At 40.6% G+C, this 21,201-nt stretch overlaps 1 protein-coding gene across 1 annotated transcript in view; it reads right to left on the reverse strand.

The window, feature by feature from the left end:
• Positions 1 to 21,201, reverse strand: part of sorcs2 (sortilin-related VPS10 domain containing receptor 2) — a 296,952-nt gene that overhangs the window by 29,747 nt on the left and 246,004 nt on the right. Inside the window, exons 7-10 of the mRNA XM_053343432.1 lie at positions 18,549 to 18,667; positions 15,648 to 15,737; positions 5,355 to 5,534; positions 2,643 to 2,789 (exon numbers count right to left, since the gene is read on the reverse strand). Of these exons, the coding sequence (XP_053199407.1) occupies positions 2,643 to 2,789; positions 5,355 to 5,534; positions 15,648 to 15,737; positions 18,549 to 18,667 (536 nt within the window). The remainder of the gene's footprint in view (positions 1 to 2,642; positions 2,790 to 5,354; positions 5,535 to 15,647; positions 15,738 to 18,548; positions 18,668 to 21,201) is intronic.

Consider the following 21,201-nt stretch of genomic DNA (forward strand, 5'->3'; position numbering starts at 1 on the left):
CCTCGATAGCCGCCCGGGCGTGTTCCAGCCCAAGACAGCACGAGCAGACCTGGTGTGGATCCATGCTCGATATCTTATTCCCGCAGCGACAGAGTCTGGCTCCGGAGTCTCCGTGCCCTCTGGTGTGAGGGGTTTTAGCCTCCATTCCGTGCGAGCTGGTGTGCAGGCAGGGAACCGAGGCAGTTAGCTGGTGTGCTAACCGTGAAGAAGCCGAGAATTAGCTGGTGTGCTAATGCCCGGTGCTCGAGTAGCCGTGGTGGGGCGTCGAGAGCAGTGCTGACCAAGCCGTGGAGGGCAGGAAAGCACTGAGTTCGATCTGGTGTGACCGACGAAGCAGAAAAATGTCCTAAGCTAGTAGCGCCCAGCGACAGAAGCTAAATAAGATCCGTCTATGGACAGTTAAGCTAGCTAGCCCTGGACGCGAGATATGCTCCGAGTGAGAAGAGGTGTTTGAATGAGGGTGGTGCCGTCCGCATGAGCTATTTAAGGTAGATGGGACTACCTGTGGCGGACGGACACGTTCACCAGCCAATCAGGATTGGCGTAATGAGATAAATGCTTCTGAGGGCTGCAGCGAGGCGTGCATCCCATAGTGAGACATCGAACGAAATATTATGAAAGAGAACCTTTCTGTTGTTTTCCCCCCATGCTTTCTGACAACATTCACATCAACTTTTTTTGACAGTCAGTGCTTTACTGTAAGAAGCGTGATTGTGTTTTCACAGCCATGGTGACCTTATTTCAAGGGGAACACTACATACCTGTTTGCATCTTGTTATTCCTACAGTATAGATTTCAGGTATTACTCAATGGCTCTTTTCACACCTGGCATTACATGTGTTGGGTTTGATCCGATTACAAGTGGAAAGCTAGAAGTATTTCTGTACACCTGGCATTAGAATACGCCTCCACATCTGTCTCGAGTGACCACTTGTGATCGCGTCTCACTTTTCACTCTATATGCAAATAAATGCGTACATCATTTCCGTTTGAAAAGACCAAATTGTGTTGTTGTTTTTAGCCGGCAGCCTAATGTGCCAGAAGTGAAAAGAAGACATTTGGCATGCGGGGCAAAAGCTAAACTCTTCAGCCCAAATGGAAATCAGACTGCATGTTTCATGTACTCCATTTAAGAGAATCCAATTTGTCTGTTGTTCTGGAATCTTCTTGTCGTTTGCACTTCATAATGATGCCGTTGACACCCAAATTAGTTTGTAGGCTACTTCTGTTGTTGCAGAGGATGCCAGTTTTGTATGCAGCCTTTTGATGTGACCCAGGACACAGGACAGAACACCTCTGAATGTGGTCTGATCCGATCTCAATGTGTCCTCTTGGGTACATTTACGCCTGTGCTGAGCTGTCCACTTGGGATCTGATCACCCAAGACACATTTTATTGCCAGGTGTGAACAGGGCCTACAGCACACTTCATTCTGTTTATACAGTAGGCCATTACTCTTGCCCAGTCTCTGGCAGGTGGCAAGGTAATAGATGCAGCTGACAGTGTTTGCCTGTTACAATGAGATATTAGATAGTATATCTAGCATCTGACTTTGTCTAGCTCTATGGCTTGTGATGTCAGTGAGGTGATGTGTGTGATGGCCGAGTTTGACAAAAAGCTTTTTCCCTGACCAACAGATGTAAAGATGTGGATCCAGGAGAACTTATTTGCTTTGGGAGGCCATTGTGTTGAGCAATGGATGTGATAGAAGAGAAGAAGAGGTCAATATCAGAGTGAACAGTCGTGTGTGTGTGTGTGTGTGTGTGTGTGTGTTTCAGGAATGGTAAACAAGTCACGAGCTGATATTTGTGTTCCCCTTCAAATCTGTCACCTGACTAGAGTGATGGTTCAAATAAAGGACCTGACTGGCTCTCCCTCTATCTCCCTGTGAGGTGTGATGTATAGATATCAGGCTCCGGGTGACTCATTGCTCTTTGCCATCTAGCCCTGCAGTAGCAGCTTTGACAAGATGGATGGAAGAGCCAGACAGGCATCTCACACACATTCCTCAAAGTATAACACTCATTCTCTCTACTCTTGCTTTGTGTTCACACTCTGATCAACCTGGTCGACAGGTCTCAGCGTTTTTGACTGATTGTTGGAGGTGCAGGAATACCCAAAGCTACAAATAGTGTTTGTAGCTTTGGTGTTATTTTACACTGCTGTGACGATGTATCAGTAGAAAAAATGATCTTTGTCCAAGCAGCATATTTTAAAGAGCGTTTTGGCGTAATTTCAAGCCACTATGTGTAGAAATAGATAATGACTTTGGCACCCCCCTGTGGCAGTACAACAAAAAGACACTATCGGACAGCAAAGCGTGCTGTTATCCTTCATGGACCTGACCCAGAGGACATTGAAATTGGACTGAAAGCTTTACATAGACGGCTCTAATTTGTACTGGAACCAACACAAACAAAAACTTAATAGAGGTTCAGCAACCCTTTCTAAGTAGGTAAATACCGCTAGTGGTGCTGAAATGTCTTGGCGCTCTATTGGAAGCAGAGTTGTTGATAATGTTAGAGCTCCACTTCAAAGCTGCACACTGATCGTAGCTACATAGAACACATTGTGTATTTGTCCTTATACAGAGAAATAGTGCCATCAATAAAATAATCAAAGAAAACGGGGTTGGTACTTACTGCTTTGCAGCTAATCGGCTTGCCATTCATGTCAGTGGTGGGCGGGGCCAAGGGTTCCCAGTCTCGTCCTTTGTTATAGGTGATGAGAGTTGTCACTTTCCCATCGATCTTCTGATTGGCCAGGAAGACACCTTTAATTCCACGTACCTGGGAAGCACAGTGGGTTCACTTAGCCGACATAATGTAGTGGTCATAACAGAGCATGTAAGACTGCAGCACTGAAGTGAGCAGGGCTGTATTTTATTTCTTGTGAGTTCAACTTTTCTTTTTGTGTGTTATTTCTTCTTTCAAAAGTTACATTGTCTCACTTTAATCACATAACTGGGTTTAGGTGAGATGTTCTTATAAAGAGTCCAAACAATCGCCTGCTGTAACTTTACCTTCAACTGCACAGCTAGATGTAGAATATTAACCAGAATCTGTCCTTCAACTGTCGGCAGTGGTTGAAACCTGATAACCCACAGAGCGATACGTTATGGAACTATTCATGTTACTTGGAGGCTAAAGGAAACCACTGACACAGAAACGGCAGGGCTGTAAAAGTTTAACTTGCTGAAATCAATACAGACTGTGTGTTTTTTTTTTGCGACTGTGAGGTTTGCTCGCTACAGGCTCTGAAGCTGAAACATTAAACAGCGAGACGATTATGAGGACAGTGCAGACAGACATGTAAAGAAAGCCACGCAGCATGTCAGGCATATCTCTGTCTGCAGACTCCCCCAGTTGCTATCTCTGTCTATTATGTAGCTCTGATATTTATAGAGTGAAACAAGGTAATTGTTTAAATCAAAGTACATGTGCCTGCCTGCATTCATTTCTCTCTGGACTTGTGGCTTATTTTCTTTCCTTCATCTCTCCACGGCTGCTTAGCGTTTTTTCTTGTCATTTTTTGCTCCTTCTGCTTCCAGTCTTTATCCATCCGCTGTAAGTCGTTCACCTCTCTATCTCTATCTACAGCATGTGATGAGAGTACAACCCGGAGCGAGGGAAGAGTGAGGAGGAGGAAATGAGTTCTGCAGTGAGGGCCTTTGCCTACATGGTCCACCGCCTCGCCTTTTTTTCTTCTTCTGCCAACACTTCCTCTTTCCTTCCTCCTCTGCTTCTCTGCTTATTTCATGTCTGCATCATCCATTTATCTGGAGACCTTGCTAAAATACTCAGGCGACACGGAGATGAACAATAGCTTGACTGATGGAATGTAGAGAGTTCAGAGAGTTTCAAGATCAAGCTCAGTCACCACAACCTTTCCGACTCCTTGAACTAACGTCTTCATAACCGATGCAAGACTGCTTTCAATAACTAAAGGCTAGACATGAATATCCATTTAGGTGGAAGAAACATATGCATGTATCTGAATATTTTAGCACACACAAAGGATGCTTAAAGCCTGTTCTGTGTGGGCATGGACTGTGCATTAGTGGTAGGGATTTCTTTAGTCTTTTTTCATTTGAATCAAGGCAAATGATACTTAACCTTTGTGTCATCCTCCCGTGTCAAATTGACCCTGTCTGTTTTGACTGTTCCTTCCTTCCTTCTTCTTTTCCTTTCCTCCCTCCTTCCTTCTTTCTCCCTCCCTTCCATCCTTCCTTTCTCCTTTCCTTCCTTATTTCCTCTGTCCTTCCTTTCCTTCTTCTCTTCCTTCTTTCCTTTCCTCCCTGCCTTCTTCCCTTCCTTCCTTGACTCGAGGACAACAGGAGGGTTAATATAGCTGTGTCAGGGGTTTGGGGTAGTGTAAAGCTATGATCAGTTGGCAAAATTTACATCACAGGGACTTCAAGAATTTCAGAGGTAGCTGTCCCCATGGTACCCATTAGGTATTGTACCCATGGTACTCATGGTAATGCATGATGGCATGATGGATTCAGTGATCTACTTTAGATTTCAATCCACATCTATGGCCATGAGCTCTGAGTTTCCTTTGCAGAGTGTCTGGGATACATCTCAGAGACAGGGTGAGGAGTCAGATATATAGAAAGAGCTCAGTGTATAGCATATATGCTCCATTGCACTCCATTGCACTGGAGTTGAGGTTGTTCAGGCATCTGATTAAGATGCCTTCCTGGATACTTCACAGTGGAGGCGTTTCTGGCATACTTAACTTGGAAGAGATTGGAGGGACTGACCCAGAACTTGCTGGAGGGGATTACATATGCTATCTATGCTGACTGGGTCTCAGGATTCCCCAGAAAAACTGGAAAATGTAGCAGCGAGAAAGGACATCATAAACATCTTTTAGTGCTGTAAATGTTTTCCAGGATAATGGAGACATCAATGGCCTAAAATGTTGTATGTAGTCCATGTGTAATAATACAAGCCAGAAATAGTCCCTAAGAGATGTATTATTTACTCTTGTTTGAATAACATTTGCTAAAAACTTCAGTGTCCTGCTGTTTGAGGAAATTACTGTGCATAATTTTTTTAAATGGAACTATATGTGAGCAATTTTTATATTAATGTCTTCATTAGGGACAAATGGGGTGAGGAAGTCGGGAAGTAATGAGATAAACTAGCACATTGTTGGTTTCAGTTACTTCATTGGATTTGTTGACAATAATAAAAATAAAGGATGGTGTCAGCGTTATCCTCTAAGCATGATTAACTGGTCCACCCACCCACTAAGAAAGGAGTTTACATTTAGACCCTGCTCAATTGGACAATTTGGAGACTATTAACAAGGACTATTAATGTATTTTGCAACCAAAGTTAATTTACCTCAAGGATGTCGATGAGGACGTTTTCCTCTGGCTGCTTGGTGCTGCGAACATTTTCCAGGATGATGGAGTAGTAGACGCCCTGGGGGTCCGACTGGTAGAGGTTATATGTATCTGACTGGTACCACTCCTGGAGGGCGAGGAACACCTGGTTCTCATCCGTACTCACTATCTGAACATCCTGGAGGCAAAAGACACAGCGATGGAGGGAGGAAGAAGAAGAATGAGTAGGGGTCAAAAAGGTACAGTCATTTTCTGAATCAGTGGTCTTGGGAAAGAATGACAGGTAGAGAGAAAAGAAGAGAAATAATGAAATTGAAGTAAAAGAGGGAACATTAATTATGAAAACAGACGACAACAGAGAAAGCTCACAGAGTTCAGAGAAATCATTAAAGAAAAAAATACGAAGGCAAAAACAGTTAGACATTGAAAAATCGAAGAGGGAGAAAACACGAAAAGCAAGTGGAGAGTAAAACAGAAAAGAAAATGAAAGCAGCAAGTGACAACGGGAGATGAAAGATAAGTAAAATTAAACAGGAAAACGAGAGGAGAAAATAGATAAAGCAGTAAAGTCTGATTCACAGAAAAGTCACTAAGTTTGACAGTAACTATCTCACTGTGAGCCACAGAACATAATCCTATAAATACAGAGTTACACAGTTATGGAAACAAACTGGAGGAGATAAGGGAGTGCTTTACCCATCCAAAAACAGTTTTTGGCAGCTTAGAAAACTTGTTAGGTGTACTTGTCAAAACCTGTGAGCTTCCTGATGCAAATAGCTTCATCACTCATGAAAGACTGTAACGATGGCACTAGAGCGACTCAGCACTTTTTCCTGTGTTAGTGATTACATTAACATAACATTTGAAGATAAAGCCATCAGAGCGCAGGGGAAAGTGCCCAAGGAGGTGTGTCTCTAATCATTGACATTCAGCCATCTTACTCACAAAAAAGACAAGGGCTCAATTACCCTTGAATTTATAGTTCTGGCTCAGAGTAACATTAGTATAGAAAGCTATGCACTGATCGTCATATTCATAAATGTAGTGTTTCTGAGTCACTCTGCAAGCTGTGTGGAAATTGAGGATAATTGCGCCACAAAAAGACAGAACAAAGTTCAACACATGGTTGGAAAGTTCACACTGAGACAACTGGGATACAAATTGGAGTTAGTGGTTCATTTCTCCACTTAGGGTTAGGGTTAGGTTCATATCGGACAAATGCACATCTCATGCTTTATGTCCAATGCCAGTTCAGTGCCAATGCAGGAAGTAGTATGTCCTTTATGTAGTGATGCAAAAGGTAAGATTTTGTGGGTCTGGGTGGTGAGACCAGAGATGGTGTCTCATCAGACCTTAACTAACCCAAACCCAAAACCTTTACCAGAACCATAACCATGCCCTCCCCGTAGTTTACTTGGCATAACTGTAATCTTTCCTCAACCTTAGCTTGTTGTCATTCAAGGAGTTTGCAAAACTTTACAATTTCAAGAGCGGTGATTTCTGTGAATGCTAAAGGACATAAGTCAACCAATCACCCAAACTGACTAACCAGCCAACCCACCGACCGAACGACCGACCGACCGACCAGCCAGCCAGCCGACCGACCGACCGACCAAACAACCAACCAACCAACCAACCAACCAACCACAAGTGATCTTCCAATTAATAGACAAACAATCAACAATCAGCCTTTCAGTCTACCAACTAGAGTTGAAACTGGACTAAAGCAATGCAACTCCCATAACCACATCCTGGCACTGAACTCAACTTTTTGTTCAATGGTATAAGCAAGATGTTCATGTCCTCTCCTTGAGGACCGAATGTATGAGCAATGTTTTTAGATGAAAAGATATGCAAACAATACTTTCCCACAGAATCTTAAAATATTTTTTTTTTTTTACATTAAAACCATGAAAGAATGCATATACCACCATGCATCCATTAATAGGGTACACTTTTTGTTCCAAAGTACAGCAATATATCTCATTCCCTCTTTTTCTTTTCTTTATTAATCTTCAAATTCATTAATGCAGTTTCTCTTTGCTCACTGCTTTCTCATCTCAAGTATTATGCATATTACCAGGATGCTACAATGAAAGAACCTCTCTTATCTCTTAAAAAACACAAGTCTATTTGGAACAAGCTGCCGATCAAACAATCAACACATCACCCAACCAGTCACTCTGTAATAACTTAGTGTAATATCATGAAAGTGAAAGAGTCCTTTGTGATGCTACATGTTACAGACAGAAGTGTTGTCATTTTTGTTCAACATATTATTTTGCAACACGGATTGTGAATCAGGGAATAAATGTGCAGTTACTATAATGACAGCATCTTATTTGAATTCAGACATGCATATTCCACTTGTTCCACTGTTGCCCCGATTCTTCCCTTCCATCTAACTTTCCTCTCTCTCCTCCATTAAAGCACTGCGCTGTAGCCTGAGTTTACGGCTGACAGCTCGGCTCAGGCAGCAGTTTTGGGCTTGAGGAGGAGCTGGCACTGAGGAGTGTGCTAACTTCAACCTCAGCTGCTTTTTAACATTCAGAGTCAGCAATCCGCCCACCAAAAAATAATCTGACACTACAGAAGATATGTCGAGGTGAAGACGTAAATACATGAAGACAACAATCAATGGAAATATGTACACCCAGTACATTTTAGTGCAAAGTGTATTATGCTTACACATGCTCTATGTTTACTGCATTTTCATGAAATGATTGGCCTTTCAGTTAAGTTAAGATCATCGGTTAGATCAGACTCCTTGGTTGGAAGACTCATTGCAAGTGAGCAAGAGCAACGGGCAAAATGTTTTAGTGTTCGTCTTAAGTCAAGAAATGACAACTAATCTTTTTTTAAGTAGCATTTCCCTGCAAGTGTATGTGTGTGCATGTCTGTGTGTGTGTGTGTGTGTGTGTGTGCAGCCCAGGCAGAAATTGTTATAAGAAGCCAAGGATGTGCCAAGTTCTCTTTGCATGAGGTCTAAAAGGCACTGAAAGGTCTCTTCATGTTAGGATCTAATGTAGGCAAATGTTCCTAAAAATTAAATATGTGTCTTGCAAAATGATAAAAATTAATTTGACTTGATTTTTGTTTCGGTCTAATAGACTGTTTGTAGAAGCCAAAAACAAAGATAAACTGTTGTTTTCTTCCTGTATAATAACCATGATCACAATGTTCTTCCAATTTTAACCAAGTATTGTTAGAGCCTAAACAACCATCAAAAAAGATCATCTTGATTTCATTTCCACAAGTGAATATTATCTATTAAGAACAGACGTAGTAGAAAAACAACTAAAATATGTTGTCACTGAATTTTTTTCTGATACGTTCAGTAAGATTACTGAAGATTAGAACACTTTAGATATTGGAAGATACTTTCATTAATATCATTGTTGATAAAAAAACATACGTAATTCAGATGACTGTTGCAAATCAGTAGTACACAGTTAACATCATTTACAGTGCTGTACATCCCTGCAGTTTTTAAGAAGTTTTCACAGGCTTTTTAATATCCTCATACATAGGTTACTGGGAATATTTTGAAGGCAAAAAGTCCAATCCACGTAAGTCTTGAACTAATAAGCGTTGCCTGATGTGTGCGCCTTAAATTTGCAGATCAAACACAGCCAACACTTTTGAACATCCTTCCATTCTGTTTGAAATATATGAACCCAATACTGAACAGGATTAGTATGAACGGCAGCTGAAAGAAGCTTTTCTATGCACTTTGAGAACTGACGTATAAAAACACGAACTTGACTGGATGGATTTGGTTGAAATGAGAAGAGGATGAGAGATTCAAAGAGACTGCTTTTGTAAGCTACACCATGTAAAACAGTCACAGTACACTGTTTGAGTGTGTGAGGCAGGTTGTCAAACTGAATCTTCAAAGAGAGCATTTGTTTTCTCACATTAAGGAAGCTCTCAAAAAGGAATTCAATACTGAATTTTGTTATCATTTAATACTTGTAAAAAATGTGTTATACAAGCAGAAACTATCACTTGTAAAGAGTGTAAGTATACAGATGGTTGGAATATTTTAGAAAAGGATTGCTGCTGTCCAACAGTTGAAAACATGGCACCAGCATCAAACAGTCTGCTTTGTCTTGAACTGGATCCCAGTCCACCTAAAACTGGTTGGCAAACTGGTGCCAGAGATGAAAATATGGAGCTAAAATCTAGAAGAATGTCAGCAACAAGAACAAATACAGTGTACAACTCCAGGATATCTTTCTGCTCTAGTCCATTACTGAAGTTTTAACATGTCACCACAGCTAGAGGAGCTAAATGTAGCATGATAAGGACAAGGGAAAGTCAAATGGTCATGGGAAGTCTACATGTCTGGCATGACAAGTTGTTTCTTCCTGAAAATGCCAACTGTTTGGCTTAGAGTGCATTCTCTTTCTATCTCAGACCTGAACTAGTGGGATCTCTACCAGCGTCCCTCTTGGTGCTGCATCACTGAGTGCCCTCTGAAAGAAATACCCTCCATCCATCTCTGTCAGGTATCACCCCAGAGACAAGGACCTCTGCTGGGAGAAAATATCAGAGATCTTGGGTCCGAGAAGCTACTGTATATGATCCACTGGCAGCAATACTGACCTACACTCAGCTATTTAAACATATCTTGACCCAAGCTCAGTATGGTGTTAATAACACTGGAAGGGCACAAACAGAAAATAATGAGATTGTGAAGGCAAAGCTCAATTTACACTTGAATGGAAACTGTCTGGGCAGAAACACCTCGTGCACATTCTCAAAAATGTACGTACTCGATGTAGACCAAAAACAAACCACAAGAATGAGTGAAAATAAGAGGTGTGATTAGTCAGCTGTAAAGTAGACACACAAGCAAAAACCCACACTCTGGTCTGAAAGCCAGTCAGAATGAAACAAGACGAGCCGAATTAAAGGAAGCATGAAGTGAAAAAGTAAAACAGATGTTGCAGCGCTCTACTGTATGTGATTCTGTTAGGATTCTGCACATCTAATGCTATTTTCTAATATATTGTTTTTCTTGATGATATTAATAAATGTGCTGAAATGCAAAACACCTAAAGGCATATGTATATTCATAAGTTTCTGGGAAACTAGCCATTCATTTTGTCACCCCTGTAGATCCATCAATCCACATCCGTCTGTTCACTGTGATTTATTATGTCGTAAAAATGTTGTCATTTGCATTGTTCTTACATCTACTTACCCTCACACAACCCTGTTACACGATTACGTTGACTTATAATTTCCCAAAATTATGAATGAATGAACATGTCATTGTCTGGACCCAATACAATGGCACCAACTTAATTTTACATGGATATCATATGTACAAGATAAGTGAGCGAGTTGGCAATCACACTGGCAAACTGTTTAAGGACAATAAGGAATTTCATTGTCTGGAAACTCAAATAATATTAAGATTTAAACTTAAATCTTTAAGCAGTAAATATAAAACAATTAACAAAGCAATAACGCGGCATTCTATCATCGTCAGAGCAGGAGGTCACACTGAGCCTGATAGAATCCTGCTACACAAGAGTAAAGGCTGTGAGTCGCCTCTCTAACTTACAAATATGAACACAATACCACTGCTAACAACACACTGCTCTTGACATGTCAGGTACAGCATAGGTTTATTCACTGCTGCCAATACTACACAAACACTGACTCACACATTTCTGATATGTCCCCAGAGACCATTTTTCTTCCCTTTTTCTTCATTTTAATAGTAAAAACTATGAACAATACACAATGACATTATTTCTGACTGCAAAAAGGGATGACTAAATGTGATTTCAGTTGGATTTTAATGTGCCATCCTTGATGTGTGAGCACCAGAAGGTTACTGTTTGTTCTTGCTACCTGATTAAGTTAGCTTAATGTGACATGCTATAGTTCTAAAGGAGTCATGTTAGATTTCAGAACATTCTTGCAAGCAGTCCATCCTTGCTGGTCCACTTCCCTTGTTGGCTTTTAGTTGTGGTAAAGTTGACCCCGCCTACAAAACCACAGTATTCAAATTTGGGCAACATGTATTCTTCGAAGGTTAAGGCACCAAGCTTGGTAAGAAATATAAGGAGACAACATGTGTTTTGCAAGGTGTCTAATGTGGATGTTAGTGTTGGTCACGGTGGGAAAGGTGATGTTAACCAGCAAGCCAGGTCTGTAGGCAGGTCTGTTAAACATAAGCCAATCAAGAAGCCAAAAAAAAAAACAAAAACAAAAACACATCAACCATCTGTTCGATTATAGCAGGGCAGGAAAGGCACCTGGTGATTAGATCTCTGGAGCCGAGAGAGGAAACCCTTTTCATTATGTGATAATTATGGTCAGATGGGGTCCCGCAAAAGCTCCCTTATTTCAAAGCCATAATAGACTTATTGCAGTATTACTTACAATAGCCTATTCTATTTCCTACAAAACGCATCAGTGTTAAACATTTTTAATGCTACGTGCTAAAACTGTAATACATTCTTGATAGAAGGAGGGGATTTAAGAAAGCCACTTATGTCATTCCTCTTACTCCAAAATCTCATATAGTCATTCCAGGCTTCTTTTTAATAGATTAAACTCCATCATGACTCTCTTCCTCTCACAACATTAAATGAGACTTCGTCACAATGGTGTGAGGAATGCCTTGCTCGTTTCATTACAAAAAAACCGAACAACATCAGATGCCAGATTTCCCCTGGCAGTCAGCTGTGACATAATAGCCTCTTCAGTGTGCTCAACCTCTCTCTGAAGCATTGAGCTCATTTCCTTTTCACACTCTAACAGATCCCATTAATTGCATTAAAATCCTCATCATGCCCCTTGGACATTATTCACAGTGAATTCTGTGAAGAGGTCTTTGAAACAGTCGGCCCACGCATTTCTTTTGTAAATACTTCCCTGGCTACATTCACTGTTCTTACATGTAGCTTCTTGAAGATAAGATCAGTCATCTCAGTATATATATATTCACAATGCCTTCTTGTCAAAGCTTTTAAAAGAGTTGTGTCAGTTATGAATTTTGGTCACAAACTGATTTTCTTGTTCTGATTCAACAAATCAACATAGATTTTTTGGAAGTGGAACAATCTTTTTTTTAAATTTAAGATTATTTTTTGGACTTTTATGCCTTTATTGTACAGTTGGTGGCAGAGAGGCCGACAGGAAACAAGAGGAGAGAGAAATGGGTATGACATGCCGGACTCAAACCAGGGATGTTATGGGTATATGGCATGCGCCGTAATGACTCGGCTACAAGGATGATCCCAAGTAGAACAACCTTAAACACAGGTACAAACTAACCCAATTATTACGACAAAGTGTAGCTAACTGCCTCATGTTTTTACCCTCACGGCTTACTGTAGCTGTACAAGCTCACATGCAATCTCAACTGAGGTTGTTTGGTACTACAGCAAACTCATATGCTCGACTAGACTTGCATGCAGGTTGTTCTAGAACAGACTGAACTGCTTGTTCAAAATATACAAAAATGGAAATAAAATGCTTTTGTTTGTGCAGCTGATACACATTTTCATATATGCAAATATACAATTTAACCTGTCTTTATTTAAAAAAAAGACTTAAGAATCAGTATTCAATCAGTACGTTGTATTCTTCATAAAATAGTGATTGTAAATGTCTTTTTTCCATTAACAGAAGGATTAATCAAATATTTATTAATGACTGATGGGGAATTTATTAATGTGAAATGGTGTAATTATAAGTCAGAATATGAACAGTATGTAAGGGTTAATATCGCATCAGTATTTTGCCCTGTCATTTACAAAGCACGTAATATGTATGTTCCATAGTCCAAACAACCACACATCTTCGTTTTTGATGTTTGGTCGTTTTGTTGCTTATTGTGCAAGAAAAAATGTTCTCAGATTTATATCATGATTTTTTGCACAGTTTGCTAAAGGTATTTGTTAATTTAATTGTTAGCTAAATTAATTTAGAGATAAAATGTCTCAATTTGTACTACTTTGTGCCCAGCCTTGACTTGATATCAAAACTGCTCTAACTTGTGTTCAATGATCAGGAAGTGGTCTTCTTGACTTTAGTCCTACACCAGACTGCTCCCCTCTTTCACAAAAATCCCCTGAAGTGCTCTTGACCAAGACATACTAGCTAGAGCTGCCTGTGTACTGTGTTACTGTATTTTACACAGTTAAGTAAAGTGTTAAAAACAACATGAAGGTGATTACATCCTGACTGACTGACAACGAGGAAGGTGCTGGAAGCAGATAAAAAAAGGGACAATTATTACCTGTGATTTCACAGCACAGCAAGTAGTGCTAGATGAAGGAGTGTGTGTGTGTGTGTGTGTGTGTGTGTGAGCATGTGTGCGTGGTTAATCCATAACTCGGGTCAGGTCTCCCAGGACACATCCAAACTGCTTTCTCTGATGGCCTCTACATTTTTCATTCTGCAGCCTTTCAATTATTCACAGTGGAAAAACATGGTGCTCGAAAACACTCCCTCTATCACCCACACACACAAACACACACACTTTCTCCTCCTCTCCTCCCTTCCGTCCATCTCTCTCTGTCCCTCTTTCCCTTCTCTATTTCTCTCCTGTCCCCCCTCCTCTCCTCCTCCCCACTGTGTCGCTCGACCTAAAAGCTTCGCAACGTGTGACCTATCTGCTCACCCAAGTAAGAGGACACATGTAGAGAGAGGGAGACAAGAGAGAGAGAGCAACTAGGGCATGCTTTAACTAAACACACACTTACACACACACACATGCAAACACACACATAGACACACACTAATAAACAAACTGATTTCACCACCACTTTCCTGCCACACCTAATCAAATTGATTCCTATCGTCTCTACTTGTTGGAAGGAAAGCAAAAATGTGTGTGTGTGTGTTGTGTGTGTGTGTGTGTGTGTGTGTGTGTGTGTGTGTGTGTGTGTGTGTGTGTGTGTGTGAAATTCAATCCCTTTCACCTTCCTTGAGGATCAACGAGTGCTGTAGCTGAAGTAGTCAAGCAATTGAGGCATAAGATCTCTCTAAGTGGTGGGCTTGAGTCGAACAAGAGTAATTCTATATGTTTCCTGGAGTGTGTGTGTGTGTGTGTGTATATGTGTGTGTTTTTGTTACCTCATTGGGACCTTGTTCCACCACCAACCTTGTCGGGACCATCAGTCCTCATGGGGACCAAATCTGGTCCTAATGAGGCAAAACATCAGTCCTGAGGTCCTGGTTAAGGTTTGGAGTAGACTGTCCACAATGAATGAAAGTCAATGTGACCTCCCTAACAAGGATAGCTGTAAGTTGTGTGTGTGTGTGTGTGTGTGCGTGTGCATGTTGGAGCACAAAACATGCTTCCCTGACAGAGTGTCAATGGCAGTGATTGTCTTTTCTCGCTTTAAAGCTGAAAAATACATGAGACGTCTCCCTGGGCTCCGCATTCAATCAGCACAGTTCAATAGCACTCAGGCTGGTGTTGCGCTAAAGCAGCCCCCTGTGCCTCCGCCGCTGACAGCAAAGGTTCCTGTCCTGTCTTGTATTGAAGTGGAGCTCATTTATCGTCTTTGCTTATGTCAGTGACACGCGATGCGGCCGGATCGATGCAGCGTGGTGAATATTTTATGGTTGCTATCATGTATCAGGCTAGCAGGATGCATTTGTGTGGAGGCACCGTGTGAACATCTGACACCAAAGAAGAAGTGGAACACAGTGGTAAGAGGATAAGAATTGTGGCTGTGAAATTGCCTGACTGGGTAAACTGTGATCAGGCTATTCTTGCATGAGGCATTTAAAAATCAAATGCATATGTTTGGAGAACATATGGTATATGTGAAGTGGGCTGATGGAGGAACAGTGGATGTGCTGCTAAATGTTAAAAGTTGTAGTTCTAGTCTATGCACAAACCAGTGATACATTTCTAGCCACATTTCCATGACACCACATCTATGTCCATGTGTAGCTGTGACTGCTTTAGCTTTTCTATTATTTACCTTTACCCATTTTGTCATTATACCCAAATTACTGATGATTATTTATCAAAAACTTCATTGTTTAAATGTTTTTGAGTCAGAATTCTGTTATGATAGTTTCAAATCCTCTGAAATGCTCTGAAACTGATGCAAGAAAAACATCATCATGGTCAAAGATGGATCTAATTGATCTGTGCGAACCCAAATGTAGTGTCAGGCTTTAGCAACATATTGTGTTGACAATAAATAGATTTGTAGTCAAGTCTGTTGCGTTAAAATGGTCCGTCGACAAATATCCAGAGTTGTAGTCTGAAGTGACATCCCTAGTGGAGGGTGGTGAGCTTTACCTTGGGCAAGGAGTACTTGGGAAACCTCATCTGGACAAACTCGTTGCGGCGATATGATACGTAGTGCTTGGTTCGGTTCCCCGTGGTGACCTGTGAAACAGACAGGACATTAAAAAAAAAAGCACACAGTCTCCACATTTTTCAAAAAACACTATCCAATTCCCAAGTCTTTATGCCAGTTTGAGCATACATCTGGCTTAAGAAAGCTTTTACTAATTACATTTTAGATTTCTTAGTTGTTAATGTGTAAAAATATGCTCAACAGATGCTGGGCTCATTGCAAAAGCCCTGCAAAACTCATAATACACTGAGAAGATCTTGTTTATGCCTGTTTTGCAAATTGAAAGTGAGATTAAAAATTGAAAAATGTACTAAAAGAAATTGCACATTTCTCATTCAAATCATTCTGGGATAGGAAGAGAGTTTTTATTTTCCTAACAAAGCAAAGCAGCATCCATAAATGTGCATGCCTCTGCTGCCGGAGTAAAAGTGTGGGGTTCACCATCTGCTATTGCTGACTCACACCAAACTGAAAAGGTAAAATGCAAAAACCCTCCCCCACACGGCACAGACCTTGACATTCACCTCACAAACTTGTGGGTAAAAGGCTGAATCATGCTGGCCCGCCTGTTGAGAGAAGCTCAGCCGATCACACAGCTCAAGAGGTGCTGAACCAGAATACACAAACAGCACAGCCCAGGCCGCGGTTTAACAGAGGGAAGCTCGGCGAGGAAGACGGCACGGGTGACTGACAGCGACTAACACAGTAGTTGGACGCGTCATATCCCAAATGATGGGGCTGGCACCGCTTTCCCAAACACACTCCCTTGTCACTGTGTTTTTGTAAAAGTGTGCAGTGTGAAAACTTCTAGACCTACTTCCGAAATCTGACGGAGAACTTAGTATTCAGATGGAAAGAGCTTTTGGTTACCTTACTTTCCACTTCGCTCTTGGATATCTGAGCCTCTATTGTCGGCGTTCAGATTGAGCTGTGATTACAACGATTGCTGGTGATTGAAAAGAGCGCACTTACCGCTGCTTTTTTCTTCTTCTTTTTTTTAATGCTGAACACTGATGAAAAAGTGATGAAACAATGAAAGCTGTTTTCCTTTAAAACGAGAGCCCCTGAAGGAAGTGCTATCAACTGTGCTTTTTCAAAAGAGGTGGTTTTCTAAAGAAAGGCTGGCAAAGTGGGGTGAGATGGAGTGTGTGTGTGTATATGAACGCTAACACTGCGTTCTCAGCTCTGACGCTGCATATTTCCCCACTGCCTTACCATCTGATAAGCACCCTAAGGACCTGGCTACGCTACTAGAGTGTGTGTGTGTGTGTGTGTGTGCCTCCTCTGGCCACACACTTCTCCCTACATCTGATATCAGTGAGTTAGTGATACTGGGAGGATAATAGACATATCTATTGTTGTCTAATGAGGTTTTAATTCTTCTCCCACACACACACATATTCACAAATATACATATACTTGCATAAGCACACATACACACTTAGGGATTTTGCTATACTACACCAGCTCATGCACGGTCTGCTGTTATCACACACAAATTCAGATTCAGCTCTAGGCCTCCACAGAGCGTACACTACTGTACTGCATGGCGAGTCAATTATAGACAAGGCGAGATTAATTCCACACACTGTCCCGAATAGCAATTCTCTGATTCAAGCGGACGCTACTGTATGTTATCTGAACACAAGAGTTTATCAGGAAAAATAAAGACAGGAAGCTGCAGCCTCAGTTGTCTGAGGGAAACAGCCGTGACTCAATAAATACACTGACAGATACAACCTGCAGTATGCACAAACGCTCAATGATGATAAATAAGAGGTGGGGGGAGGGGGGTGCAGGCTTCAGAAAGACACACTTAAAAGGGTGCAGCTCAATAGTATTAATTCAGTAACTAGTGTGTATTCAGCTGAAGATATTAGTTTATTTATCAAGTGTTTCAGTGCACACAGAATCTGTAACAGCTGCAGATAATGGAAAGAGTGGACAAATGGAACAACTTATCACACATGTGTATCAAATCTCTAAATCTAATACTAACAAGAGACCTCTTGTGAATGAAGAATGAGTCTCCTCTCTCAAAGGCAAAGCCAGGAGTAGCAGAACTGTGCTGCAAAAAGTTAACCCTTCCTTAAAGGGCCTGGGGTAGTCTGAACATTTAGCCATCTAGTACAGAAAGTTAACAACTTAACTTTTAGTACACTTTCTTTTTCTTTATTTCTCATGATACAACTCACGCATTATCTTTTCTCAGACCCTCGCTGACTAGTAAATATACACATCTGTAGAGCTCTACACCTCAAATGTTTAATGTGAGCTTTCGTCTAGAGATTTGTAGTCTTCAAACTTAAGATGATAAAACGTTTCCCAATCTGCAGAAGACATAGTAGAACAGCTTTCACAGGCTGTAGAGTAACCCCACATTTAAGAAGATCAGATCAGAAATGCTCTTTTTTTAACCTTTTATATTATGTGTTAAAATGTTTCACACTCTCATCTATTTTATTGGTTGTTGTCTTTATTCTATTTTACTGTTGTTTCTTTCAGTTTGTATCAACTTGATCACATTTGTAACATAGTTTTTGTGTTTCATTGTATTGTTTTCTATGTGCTTTACATATTATCAGCATATCTGACTTATATGATTATACAAATAAAAGTTTGACATTTTAATAATTTAGTTGTTGATTTTTCCTTTTCATAAACTCGAACTAAGACTAAATTAACAGTTAAAGTATGAGAGTTTGTGTAAAAGTTAAAGTATGATCTGCCTATACAATATTCTACTGTATCCATTATCATATTAAAAGGTAGTAATGCAGTTTAATTATTACTTCCCCAGCATGTTGATACTGATCATTCTGGTCCTTTAGGATGCTTACCTTGACAAATATGTAGTCGTCTTGCACCTGCAGTGAGTTGTGGTCGATTTTGCCGAGAAACTGAGCCGTCACCATCTTGTCTGAGCAGTTCTGGATGAGACAGGTAACGTACAGGTAACCTGCAGTGACACAAGGGAACAAACAGGGCAAAACAGTTACTGATTGTTACTTTTAACATAAGAAACCAACATTTTGGTTCATTTGAACAGGTTTCCATAGACAATAATGTGATTTTACATTCAAAAATATTTTCTCAAACATTCTAAGATATATTGTTACTAAATACATGCACTTTTGAGTATTTACAATTCTTTTCTTTTTTAAATGCTAAAAAAAGCCTATTTGTGCATTCACAATAAATCTCGCCCACAACCCAGCAGACAGCCACAGGGAGGAGGAAGAGGTAGATGACAGTGAAGAGAAAATATGAGACAAAAACTAGGCGGATAGAAAAACAGAGACATCAATTTCTAAACTCTATAAGATATGACAACCTCCCCATAGGCATATAGCCACTGTAGCATCCAAATGGTCGTAGGTGGGGGGGTGGGTGGGGTGGGGGTAGGAGGGGGGATTATCCTCATAGAGACACACAGAGAGGTTAGTGCCTGTTGCAAAGCTCACCCGGTATTGAATTTCAACCAGCAGCTGCATCAGCAACATTGGCTGCTGAAATTCGGCCGTTATTCTCGCCCCCCACCAACCCCCCACCCCAGAGGTGACAAGCTGGCAATAGAGAAAATGCACACACACACACACACACACACACTGAAACTTGCACTCATGCGGTTCAGGAATGAGGTACAGTAGCAGGGATGAACTGCACACATTTTCTATGATGATACTTGTTTTGACCTTCCAGTGACTGTGTTCACCCTGACTGTAATTCTCAACATGAAGTCATCACACATGAGCAGATTTACTTAACAGCTTACCAGCCCCTTTAGTGGATGAGATTTTAAATAAATTGACTTTGATATGAATCTTTTAAGAAGTTATTGCAACTATATGCAGATGTGGCTGAGGTTTAATCCAACCCAGATCACTGAATCATAGGGGATTTATCCCTTTGTGGGAATGAATGTGCTCAGCAAATTTCATGGAAATCTGATTATTTGGTTATATGAATCATGGGAAAAATAGCCAATTAATGTGTTTAGTAAATGTCATCACAATCTGTCCTTTAGATTTTTATATTGTATGTGTGTAACAAAACAGGATAAGAAGAGGGGAATGTAACTGCTGCTGCTCTGATATTCTTTTAAACAGAAATATTAATTTCTCTCAATATTTGTAGGAGCTTCCACTGAGTGGGAGGCTTTTAATAAGAAGTGTCACTGATGGTAATTTAACTCCATCCTTTTTCTATGGAGGACATTTTGACATGTCACAGCAGAAAACACACAGGTGTATATAATCAAACCAATGATGGTTGAATTGCACGCTGCCTCGCTGTCACAGCTTCCTGGGACACCTGAACAGAGCAGAGCCATCACTGATGTCATTACTAACACCTGTGCTTTCCCTGCTATGACTAATCAAAAATGTCTGCTGGGATAATGATGTTGATGAACAAAACAATTTCTGTTACAGATGTGAAACTCAAAGCAGCACAGCGGCGAGCATGAATCGACTGTGTGTTGTTGTGCTGATGGAATTGGTGCTTTAGTAAATCACAACATCAAGAAGAGGTAAACATGATGGAAGTGTTGAGTGTTCAATAACTGGGGAACAGGGAACATTATAATTAAAGCCTGTCTCTAATATAATCCTTTGTCCTTGAGCTAAGTAAAGGCCTACATTTCAGAATTAGTGGTATGCTAAAAGCTAAATAAAAGCCTGTAAGAAAGCCACATGGTGGAATGTTGATGGACTACTAGGAAAATATCACTTCAGTTTCTTTATAGCTAATGTTAGCATTTTTATACTGTATATTAGCAAGATGTGAATAAAAGAGTGAAACTAAATGCTAACCTTATCTTTGCTATTGTCTCTTGTAAAGACATTTATAGTTAATGTTAGCATTTTCATATTAGCAAGATGTGAATAACAGTGAAACTAAATGCTAACCTTATCTTTGTAGCTCATTAATGTTAGCTTGTCCAACAAGCTAACGTCACCTGTGCTTTGTCTGACGTCAACTAGTTCCATGTTTAGCTGAGCATTTCTTTCACGTCCACTTCATCTCACAGAGTCTACCGTCTTCAGTGGCTCTACTCTCTCCCCTCTCTTGGCTTTGTCTTTGCTCAAGAGGTGTCTGGTCTAACAAATGGACTGGCTAATTTATTGAAAAGCCTGGACGTTTAATCAAAGCAGCATACGGCGGAGGACTCATTAAAAAACTATTAAAATGGGCTAAGTGTTCAATTCCAGCTCGTGGCACATACGCTCCTTCATGCCACTTGCTGTGCTCATACACCTGCAAACGCAAACACATACACACACACACACACACACACACACACACACACACACACACACATACTGTGCACACACACTTTACCTGCACCTGTGCGAGATGACGAGGAATATGAAAGAAGGAAATAGTGACTTCTGAAATAAATTAACAAGGGGGAATAAATGACTGCCTTATACTGACTATATGGCACCTATACTTTATATTGCTACACTATCAGGGACGTTAACTATACTC

The sequence above is a fragment of the Scomber japonicus genome, chromosome 22, assembly GCF_027409825.1.
Source record: "Scomber japonicus isolate fScoJap1 chromosome 22, fScoJap1.pri, whole genome shotgun sequence".
Lineage (NCBI taxonomy): Eukaryota > Metazoa > Chordata > Actinopteri > Scombriformes > Scombridae > Scomber > Scomber japonicus.